At 46.8% G+C, this 10,949-nt stretch overlaps 5 protein-coding genes across 5 annotated transcripts; 2 read left to right on the plus strand and 3 right to left on the minus strand.

Moving 5' to 3' along the window:
- Positions 1-104: 104 nt before the first annotated feature.
- N7478_013156 (putative nucleoside-diphosphate-sugar epimerase) lies at positions 105-853 on the minus strand (the record flags this gene model as incomplete). Its single annotated transcript, XM_056929366.1, has 3 exons — positions 105-326; positions 387-594; positions 645-853. The coding sequence occupies 3 exons, from the start codon at positions 851-853 to the stop codon at positions 105-107; spliced, it is 639 nt and encodes a 212-aa protein (XP_056772728.1).
- A 1,068-nt stretch (positions 854-1,921) lies between these two features.
- Positions 1,922-2,848, plus strand: N7478_013157 (EGFR-like transmembrane domain-containing protein; the record flags this gene model as incomplete). The annotated part of the gene is made up of 1 exon (XM_056929367.1): positions 1,922-2,848. The coding sequence occupies one exon, from the start codon at positions 1,922-1,924 to the stop codon at positions 2,846-2,848; it is 927 nt and encodes a 308-aa protein (XP_056772729.1).
- Positions 2,849-3,479: 631 nt separating this feature from the next.
- On the minus strand, positions 3,480-5,200 carry N7478_013158 (glycosyl hydrolase family 79 C-terminal domain-containing protein; the record flags this gene model as incomplete). Its single annotated transcript, XM_056929368.1, has 3 exons — positions 3,480-4,258; positions 4,318-4,445; positions 4,521-5,200. The coding sequence occupies 3 exons, from the start codon at positions 5,198-5,200 to the stop codon at positions 3,480-3,482; spliced, it is 1,587 nt and encodes a 528-aa protein (XP_056772730.1).
- A 1,292-nt stretch (positions 5,201-6,492) lies between these two features.
- N7478_013159 (putative DnaJ domain protein (Mas5)) lies at positions 6,493-8,416 on the minus strand (the record flags this gene model as incomplete). The annotated part of the gene is made up of 5 exons (XM_056929369.1): positions 6,493-7,048; positions 7,107-7,762; positions 7,823-7,881; positions 7,953-7,979; positions 8,386-8,416. 5 exons carry the CDS (start codon positions 8,414-8,416, stop codon positions 6,493-6,495), a joined length of 1,329 nt encoding a protein of 442 aa, XP_056772731.1.
- Positions 8,371-10,505, plus strand: N7478_013160 (glutamate--tRNA ligase MSE1; the record flags this gene model as incomplete). The annotated part of the gene is made up of 7 exons (XM_056929370.1): positions 8,371-8,625; positions 8,680-8,752; positions 8,814-8,851; positions 8,918-9,334; positions 9,391-9,648; positions 9,706-9,872; positions 9,932-10,505. The coding sequence occupies 7 exons, from the start codon at positions 8,371-8,373 to the stop codon at positions 10,503-10,505; spliced, it is 1,782 nt and encodes a 593-aa protein (XP_056772732.1).
- Positions 10,506-10,949: the final 444 nt, after the last annotated feature.

Below are 10,949 nucleotides of genomic sequence, written 5' to 3' on the forward strand. Positions count from 1 at the left end.
ATCTGAAGCCGCTCCTGGAAGACAAATTATAAACTTTCTTCTGTTGATCATATCATAATCTATCAACGTATCTCTTTCCTTGTTTTCTTTGATGCAAATTACAGCTACTTCATCTCCGAGTTCTCCCAAACAGTCTTATCACCACCACCAATAGCCAGCTCCACCATAGACTTAGCAATAGCATCAACACGAATAGATGGTCCAAGGCCGAAAAGAAGACTATGCGGTGTGATCTTGTTTGATATCACCATAGCAGGCCGCATAATGTAGGACGTAAAGTCAGAATGGGTTTTCGCAAAATTCAATAGCTCAGACTCCACCAGACCCTGTGATGGTAAGCAGAAACTCTAGAACCAATGAATATATACAAAAGATAGATGTCATACTCGAATCCTTCTGTAATCCCTCATAACCCAGAGCGACTTCGTTTGATCCTGCTCCGCGCCAGCACCACTGACATAAATGAAGCGAAATGGTTTCCGACAGGATTCTTCAAATGCCTTGGCTGCCGCCATGGTATACTCTATGCTGACCCGGCGAGCAGTTGCCCCATCATCATCTTTGAATGCCGTACTCGGGATCAAACCGATTGTCCTAAGTGGTGGGTAAGTAGGTGATATACTGATCGTCAATAAAAGTCATACCAAATACAAGCTTCGGCACCTTGAATGTCTTCACGGACAGAGGAGGCATATGAGGCGAAGTCCTTCATCCGTGTTACTTTTAGTTTGTCATGGGCTGGTAGGTCGCGTCGACTAAGTGCTACCACCGAGGTGATGGCAGGATTTTGTAGACATTGATTGAGGGTTTCCCGGCCAATGAAGCCGGTTGAACCGGCGAGAATTACTTTCATTGTTATTAACAAGTGTGAAGTAGAGAAATACAACTTGGGAGTTAATGTTCGGGATACTCTTGAGTCAGGTGAGAGGAGAGGAGATCGGGGTTATCTCCGAGTCTTATCTCCGTACCTATATCTGGGGGATCACGAGATCAGAGCGAAGATGACTGGAACATCGTTTTGTCAATCGAGATCTTCTAGTGAAGTCGATTTCTCAAAATAAACGGGATAAATGTTCAATATTCATGACGGCTCGCCTAGCGCAAGGCAATATACTCATTACAGCTTTTTAGGACTAATTTTAGGTTTCAGGATAGGAAAATCGCAATCAAATGTAGATTCTGTGGTTTACCATACCCTCATTATGTTCCTTATATCCCATTAAAGCCAGAAGTCTTGAATATAGCGAAATCCCTCCTCGTTGTAGCATGACAGCTGTGCCTACGGAGCGACGCACGTTGATTTGGTGGGGTTCAAGGATTGGGAGAGATAGGCTCTCTTCAAACTCTTGTCGCCCTTCATTTCCGGAGTGGGTGGGGGTTTGGGGGCTCAAATTGCGATTTCTCATGCTCAAATGCCGATCGGGCATTAATTGGGGGCTCATGTGGATCAAAAAGCTGGCTTAAACCCTTGGCATGGTTTAGGGGTGGATCCTAGCGCACTTTATCAGAGGCTTACAACCAGTCAAAGCACACCTAGGGAATCTGGGCGGGACGCAATAGCCCAGTCGTGTCTAAATAATCTTGAAATCAGGTCCAGGACTAAGTCTCCTGGAGAAAGGATTGACCCCCTCGTCCAGTAAAGACGTCGCAACTTGCAAAGGATTTGATGACAGGCTTCAGGGCCCAATCACCACTCACTCTTGCTCCCCATTAGTCCACGAGTCCACGGGTCCATTGTTTACCCGAGAAAATAGATGACATGGTGCGATTCAGCCTCGCGCTAATGACCGAAGTGGTTTCGAAGCCAAGCCCTTTTTAAGGTGAGGATAACCCGGAGCCTCGGGCGCGAAAATATTCACCTATCCTCGTCGCCTTACTCATGCATCTCGTACGGTTGGTTGGCGCGGTGGCAGCCGCTGCCATGATGCCGGCAATGGTTGCCTCCCAGAGCACAGCATCGACAACGACGATCGATTTTATGCAACAATGGCTGGCCCAAAACCTGACTCTAATGCAAGGAAGCGTGATCACGGGCGATGCATCACTGACCACCGTCCAACTGGACTGCAACGCACAGTCGACTGCACAATGCGACTCCTCTGGCATGGTCTGGCCAATAACAGTCACCGTTGGCGAGTCTATACAAGGCTTAAACTATGATATTACCAGCTACTTTGGTAGCACGCTCTTTATTGTTACAGGGGCTGGAGTCTGCACCGTCACGGATGGCTCCATGGGAGCCAGTTGCTCTTTATCCACCAGCTCATGGTTTAGCAGTGGTACTACCTCCAATTCGTCATCGGTAGACAATAGTGCCTTCACTATATCCCCGACAATCAGCTATGTTACCGTGGACGTGACTTCAGGACTGGATAAACTCGCGCATTCAGCCACTACTACCTCTGCAGCGCCTGCCAGCACGGCGACAACAACTTCAGCAACACAAACAAGCTCGCCGACCGCCACAGCCACCTCCACTTCTTCGCCTTCATCTTCCTCTTCCTCCTCCAAAGCCTGGATTGCTGGTGCCGTTATTGGTGCCGTGGCTGGAGTTGCTTTGATCGGGGCACTCGCATTTTGGCTCCTTCGCCGCAAGCGCAAGAACAACTCCGATGCCGAAGGCGTGGGTGCCGGTTCTGCGGGGGCTACAGATGCCGTAGCACAGCAAAATACACGAGAAATGCAGGGTAACTGGCAGCCTTCAGAACTACATGGCGACCTTGCGCCCACAGAGCTTCCACCGGATACATCAACAAGGGCAGAGTTACCCGTCACTGAAGCACAGGCGCAGCTCGATTTTGACAAGAAGCAACAAATGGAACGAAGCCAGGCATCTGAGCTGCCATAGACGATTTGCACAACATATCACTCGCCGGTGATCCGGTCTAATGTCTTTTTCACTCTCCACGAAGTTGCATTTGATATCTTATGTTTATTTAGCGATTATAAAAGGAACCGAGTTTCCTTAATGCATGCATGGAATAGTATATCTCTGAAACAACAATCGTTTGCTACCTATTACTATCATTCTCTGTAATATCCTCGTAGAGATGGATGAATTTGAACTTGAATCAGAATCAGGTGGTAATAGGGAGAGAAAAGGTCTAACCGTGACTAATTTGAATCTGCTACTCTCCATTTTTTTCTGTGGGCATCTTTGGCCCCTAGGGTAGGCCAATATCTACACTATACCGAATAAATATGCTGAATTTGTGGCTAACGCCTTGTCGGGGTAATCGATGAATGGCCATGTATCATGGGCGCATAGCCACATCGCACTGGGGCCAAAAGCCAAATCTATTATAAGCACCATGACTTTATGCACAGGCCTGGCACTAGAAAAATGCATATACTTTGTTACAAACGATCACAAGGTTTTTAGGCATGAATAAAGCTTGCATTGAACTCTATGGAAAGCTGCATCCACATCTCTATGTGCACAAGTTTATAAAAACCCCGGGGATATCGCCTATCCTATTCTATTTCAAAGACACCATCACAACCTCAGTGTCAGGGATAACCACATCCACCTTTCCGTTCTTAACACTGAGTGTCTTTTTTTCAAGACCGTTTTCGAAATGTCCCTTCCCTTCATTCACTCGATAACTCCATTGCTCCCCAGCCCAGCTAGTATTTTGTTCTGGTCCACCATTGTCAAATCCAAGGGCAAATGAACCATAGTCTGAGCGTAGACGCTGAACAACAACTGATTGGGCAACATATCCCACGTTAAGAGAGACTGTCACATTACCACGAGTGTTGTTTCGATTGTCTCCTGTTGAATTGGAGTGCCACTCCTTCAGATTGAGTAGAGCAACTCGCGACGGCTTATTGGACACGAGATCATGCATAACGTAGGCAGAAAAGAGATCCTCCCCAAGCACTTGAGATATTCTACCAAGGGATTCATTCCTTCCGACAAAGTCGGTAATGAATGCTGCTGCTGGGAACACTCCCTGTACAGATGGGCCCGTCGTTTGAGGTCCGGAGTTGTCGGGTACCCACCAGGAGTGAGTTGCTGTCGGCTCTTGAGTATTGGTAATCTGCTTGACTCCAATAGTCATTGCTTTAAGATTGATATCCACGGCTGAAACTGCTGCACCAAAACCGCCAGCAAAATCAGGCGGGCTGTTCCCAATCGCGCAACCCATCTCCGATATCACGAGAGGGAACGAATAGTTTTGTTCTTTCAAGAAAGCGGCATCTCTGGCGTAACCCTCAAGAATCTTGGTGGTGAAGTCATGGGATAGCAAGCCCTCTGGTATTTATCAGCCTATAATCAAGTGGGTTGGTGGAAGACTTTTTCCGCTGGCTTACTTTGCATAATGTCTGTTGTATACCAGTCTGCTCCGGGTTGTTGGCCAATAAGGTCGAGCTGGTACAGATGCCCTGATGCATATTTATTGCGATTGTTGGGTATGATTGGGTCTTCGAGGACTTGTTGCCTGTTTTATTTTAAGTTGTCAGCCACAGGCTATAAGAGTTGAGTGATCTCAAGATTTGAGAGGTATTTAACCCACATGGTAAACAAAGGAAAGATTCCCTGAATGACTTCACTAGGAATCTCTCCAATCTGGAAAATTCTCGGATCAAGTAGCTCAAAGTCTGCAATAACAGCATCTTCAATAGCTATTGATCTATTGACATATTCCGCAGCTGTCCACTGCTCAAAATCATAGTAATTTGGCTCGTTGCCCAGTGCTATTGCTTCAACGCGATCTTGACCGATCGCTTCCCAGGCATTTCGAAGGAATGTCATAGAGTTTTCGAGGGTGGAGTCGTTCATGGGTGCTTGAAGGGTCACTTTTGCTTCGGTAAAGCGCTTCAAAGTGTTGAAGTAACTAGGGCCTATCGTGAAATAGCTGTTACTATCGCAAATTGGCCATTTTTCATGATCACAAAGTGAAGGTTCTGTTTGATTATCCACCAAGGTGAGATGATCACCGCTTGAGCCTCCAAGTCGAAGTACTATCGGTTCGCTCATGCGGGACCCAATAGCATTGACCATGTTCTCGGAGAAATCATTATCATAATGTGGGAATAGCCCAGACTCAAAGCCAAATCCGAAGAAATTGGAGGGTACGGCAAGGGCATCTTCGGGGGTAGACCCTGGAATGGTTATATCATAATGGATTAAAAGATCGTCTTTTTGTCCTTTCGTTTGCGACAACAAGAGAGTGAATGCAAGTAGAGAGATCATGGTGAGATTAGTGCATGTAAAACTGATTTCAGTGCTTAGATTAGCTGGGGAAAACTGATCTTATACTGGCCTTACACTTGAAATCAAATTTTGTCGATCCTAGTTGACGATCGACAGGACCCAAAAACAGACTTATGTACAAGGCTGTTTCATGACAGAGCAAAATATTCGATGACATAGTTCAAGGCTCTTTAATAAGTAATAGCCCCATATCTCAAGTTTGTATTGGCTTCAAAAATTTGCGCAGTTCAAGGAAGTACCTTATTGGATAGGACAAAAGAGCGTCTAAGACCAACCCACGGAGCTGTTAGGATTTCTCGTAGATCTTCAGGGGAGGAAAGCTCGTAGGTAGTCATAAGGATCCACATGAAATCCACTGATTGAATATAAAATTTGATGTTGTAGTTCAAGAGCCTATCATCATTTATCTTGATCCCACTGGAGAAACTCACCTCCATGGAGCAATTACCTTGGAACAGCAAATTACGCACCAGCCTCTGACCTCATGTAAACAATTAATAGTAGAAAAATGCCATCCTCCTGCCTTGTGCCGTCTTCCTTAGACGAATTATACAGGTGGTCAACAAGATGTCGATAATAACAAATTTATTATACGTTTCAGTAGACAAATAAAGATATTTAGGGTAGCTCTCCTTGTATTCCGATGAATCATATTATATAACATATTATTGAGATGATCTTGGGTTGAGAAACACTGTAAGCTTTCTAAGTACTATACACCATGTACCGTGGGAGGCTTCGGCCCGAAAAATGAGCACTCGGCTCCGCCACCTCAGCCTTATTGGATCCAGCTAGAACCGTTTTTAGGATCATTCTCAGGAGATATTTCAAGAACTACCTCGGTATCCTCATCAGTGTTCTCATAATAAAGAAAATGGCTAAAGTATAACCTCCAAGGGCGATCGGCTAAGGACCGCTACCAACCTATGCCGTCATATCTTCAGATTAGGGAGGGCATGAACCTCGGGAGATTAAATGAGTGGCCACGGACCATAAGATGACTAGCGGAAATATCATGGGCATGTATTTGTATTCTCTATGATCAGGTTCTAGTGGGTCTCCAACCCAGCCTGGTCTCCACTATAGAAAATTCGATATAATATAGGTCTAATCAATAGATCCTATGTAGCACTGTACTTGTCGTAATCGCATACTCGAAGAAGGGAGATGTCCATATTCCAAAACTGAAAACAAAAGTGACAGGGGGGGGAATAAATCAAATGCAAACCCCAGACGCCTTCTATGCCGAGAAAATAGGATCAATCTCCGTTCTACTGAGTTGTGCACTGCGCTCCCTCTTCATCGTCATCCTCATCGACATTCGTCCATGCGCCTTCATTGTCGGCAGCGCCAAACTCAGAAAGATCGCCCTCTGCATCGTATTCAACCTCGTCAACGGGGCTGGCCTGGATAGGCTCCGCAGGCTTGGGCAGCATTCCCTGCAGCTGCTCCAGCATCGCGGGTGTTGGCTTCCAGCCCTCCTTGGGGTCCGGGAACTTCACAGTCACCAACAAATATAGGTCACCTCGCTTCTCACTGCGTTTCTTGGGCATTCCCTCGCCGCGAATTGTGAGGATCTGATTAGGTACCAAGATTTGGCCAGCGGGATGGTTGATTTCAATACCACGGCCATCAAGATGTTTCAAAACAACACGTTGGAAGCCAGTCAATGACTCGGCCAAAGTAACAACGATGTCGGCACGCAAGTCGGCACCTGAACGATCAAAAACTTCATGTTCTTCCTGCACAAGTCGGAAAACGATGTCTCCGGGTTTTTGACCCGGGACCTGATCAGCTTCACCCTCCAGAACTATTTTCTCTCCCTCACTAAAGAGCATGGTTAATAAATTAACACCGTATACATGGAATATAAGGTGACACTTACACTGCACCCGGTGGAATGTAGATTTCCAGCATCTTCTTCTGCTCAACAGTCTTCTTGCCTTTGCACTTCTTGCACTTGTCCTTGGGGCTAAAGAACTCGCCTTGGCCATTGCAAACGGCGCAAGGAACAGTGGATCGGGTATAGAACTGGCCCATTGAATTGAGCACCTCTCTGTGACCCATGCCCTCACAAGTAGAACATTTCTTGGCTTTCGCCTTCTCCTTTCCACCCTTTCCATCGCAAAGACTGCAGATGACGTTCTTAACGCTGGCGAATTTAACGGTCTTGCCCTTGTACATTTCCTCCAGGCTGATCTCATAGTCCTGCTGCTCATCGGGACTCTTTCCAGGCTTGCCGCGACGACCCCCACCCATACCGTCCATACCGGGCATACCTCCCATCCCTCCCATACCGGGCATGCCACCCATACCCCCCATGCCACCGAACATTTGTGCGAGCAAGTCGTCTAAATCAGGAGCGCCTCCCATTCCGGGTTCTCCAGCGCCATTGAAAGCAGACATTCCATGTCGGTCATAGACTTCTCGCTTGTCTTCATCATATAGAATTTCGTATGCCTCCTGAACGGTCTTGAACTTGATTTCTGCGGCAGGGCGTTGGTCTTCGGGAACTTTGTCAGGGTGGTTGGCTAGAGCGGCCTATGGAATCATATAACGTCAGTTTCATGTCGCCGAGTATTGTGGTTATCGAAGTGGTACCTTGCGATATGCCTGTCGGATTTCATCTTTGCTCGCATCCCGCCGGATTTCGAGGGCCTCTGTAGCAACAAGAGAGTAAGATTAACAAATCACAGAAGAGCATCAAAATGATGCGAATTTGCTTTCATACCGTAAAGGTCGATTTCTACCTCGGCCACTATAGTCCGTTGTCAGTAAGAGGCTATCAAAAGGATAAGAAAGAAAAAGCCAGAAGATAACGCGCTCTCTGGCTCGGAATACATACTGGTTGTGTTTGTGGCTGATCAAGAGGACAGGTAGGAAAGAGAGAGAGAGGTATTTGAAGATAGATAGAATCTTCACTCCTTAATACAAACACAGTCACACAGCCGTGAGAACGTAACGGCCAGGTGAAGCGAGAGGTTCGTGAGAGATGTTGATCAAGCGGAGTTTACGACCGAAGTTTTTTCTTGTGACTAGCGCAGTGCGGAGCCGGAGCTGCTCTCCGCTCTCCGCATTCCAAAAAAAAAATCGACCCATTCTCAACCTCCAAGGGCATTACACGCTTTTAATCCCTAATCGACTCACCAATGCGATATCCTCACAGTGGGTTTCTTGCCCGGAGATCTTGGACATGCGTCAAGTGCAGGGCCTATTCCTCCTCAGCAGGCGCACCAGCTCGTAAGGGCAAGAACAACCTTCCCGGTACTCCTGCGCGAACGCGTTTTGCGCCTTCGCCGACTGGCTACCTCCACTTGGGATCTCTCCGGACTGCGCTTTTCAATTATCTTCTCGCGAAAAGAACCGGCGGACAATTTTTGTTGCGCATTGAAGACACGGATCAGGTCTGTGGGCATGGGAAATGGAAGTTTGGGAACAGCTACTGACAAACACCACAGAAACGAACGATCCCTGGAGCCGAGCAAAGACTGTATGATGATTTACAATGGGCAGGACTGAATTGGGATGAAGGTAATTTATACCTTGTATCTTACTATTGTGGAGTGAACCAAATGGAATAACGGAATTATAGGTCCTGTTGTCGGTGGCCCATATGGATCATATCGACAAGTAAGTCAATCGCTTATATGGTTAACATTCATTTCTGAATCATTACTAATATGTTCAATCTTTTAGTCTGAACGAACAGCGTTATATCGATCCCATGCTAATGAACTAATCTCTAATGGCCATGCCTACCGGTGTTTCTGCTCCTCTGAACGACTCGATTCCCATGCTCGCCATCGAAGCCAATCGGGATTGCCTCCAGGATACGACCGGAAGTGCGGAGACATCTCCTCGGAAGAATCAGAGGACCGGGCCCATAAAGGGGAGACACATGTTGTGCGTCTCAAGGTAGAGGGATACCCCATGTTCAACGATTTGGTCTACGGCAAGACTGGGCAGAACAAGCCAAACACAAGCAAGATGGACTTTATTGATCGCGTATATGATGATCCAATCTTGATAAAGTCAGATGGGCACCCAACATACCATTTGGCGAATGTTGTGGATGATCATTGCATGAAGATTACACATGTGATTCGAGGAACTGTAAGTCCTGCTTGTCAGAGTCGCATTTTTCTCAACCTTTCCTAACATGAGTCTAGGAATGGATGCCTTCTACGCCGATGCACATGGCATTGTATAATGCATTCAAATGGACTCCCCCAAGCTTTGGTCATGTTCCTCTCCTAGTGGATAAGTCTGGACAGAAGCTCAGCAAGCGAAATGCAGACATCGACCTCTCATCTTTCAAGGATAAGCAGGGCATCTTCCCTTCGACATTGGTTAACTTTGCTGCCCTTCTGGGCTGGTCTCATACACAAAAGTCGGACATCTTCAGCCTCGAAGAGCTTGAAAAAATTGTGAGTACCCCTTTTTCCTAGCCCTGAACAAGCTTATGGAAACTAAACTGCGTCCAGTTCAATCTCAAAATCACTCGCGGTAACACTGTCGTTGCTTTTGAGAAACTCTGGTTCCTTCAGAAAGCGCATGCCCAGCGCTTTGCCACAACTGGGGGTCCTGGCTTTGATGACATGGTTGGTAGAACCTGCACCGCCATCGAGGAAAGCCACCCATCTGAGAGCCTGTAAGTTCCCACTCATGGTCATAAAATTCCTGCAATAGGATGTTAACCTCATATATCAGAGCTCCACTCTTGCAGGGTCGCACCCTTGCTGAGTATATAACGCCACTTCTTCAAGCCGATGCCAAGTCATACACCACAGCATCAGAATTCAAAGATCGTAACTCAACATTTCTCACCACAGAGCTTAACCGATCACCCTACACGCCAATTACCACCTCTAAATCACCATCTTCCCCAGCTCAAGTCCCAATGCAAGCACTCCACACTGCTGCAGCGGCTTTGACTCTTGTTCCACCTATCCATTGGACGGTTGAAACACACCGCTTCAACATCAACTCATATGATGGATCTGATGCCGTGGTGCGTTCTTCGGAGACTACCGGCTCAGCAGACAAGCTTTTTAAGAAAGAATTATACCACTATCTTCGCTGGGCATTATCGGCCTCGGCGCCTGGTCCTGGAATGCCAGAGACGATGAGCATCCTCGGGAGAGACGAGACGCTCCGCAGAATCAAGGATGCGAAGGCCCTCACGCAAGACCTTGTTCCATCTGTCGGTAGACGAGTTCCCAAAGGGGCTCAAACGATGGGCGATGACCAAAGCTGGATGGGGTCGCTGGCACCTGGTTCATAATTGGAGCTTACTTGATTTGAAAATTGTATGATACAGTGTCCTTGATGCTGATGGAGATGATGATGTATGTATATTAGTGATTCTACTCCAAATCTACTGTACAAAGTCTCGCTCAATATGAGAGTCTATGTAGGTATGCTCGCAATATCTATCTAAAGGGGGCTCGAAGAGTGTTTGGATAGTTACTTGAATCAGAAGATAATATTATCAACAAATACATAAGAACTGTACTGCGCTACAATCAAGCATCGCAAGAGAGAGCGGTGAAATAAACAGCAGCAAAAAGAAAATCCGATTCCCGCGAAGGCGCGGAGACCAGGGGAATGGAAAGGGAATAAGCGAAACCAGAGCACCGTGCCAACGAAGAGAGAGAGAGAAAAAACCATAACACAGGAAATGTAAATTCAACACCATGCCAACCCCCCCCCCCAAAAAAAAAGAGAA

This window comes from Penicillium angulare, assembly GCF_028827245.1.
Source record: "Penicillium angulare strain IBT 27051 chromosome Unknown utg000012l_segment0_segment0, whole genome shotgun sequence".
Classification (NCBI taxonomy): Eukaryota; Fungi; Ascomycota; class Eurotiomycetes; order Eurotiales; family Aspergillaceae; genus Penicillium; species Penicillium angulare.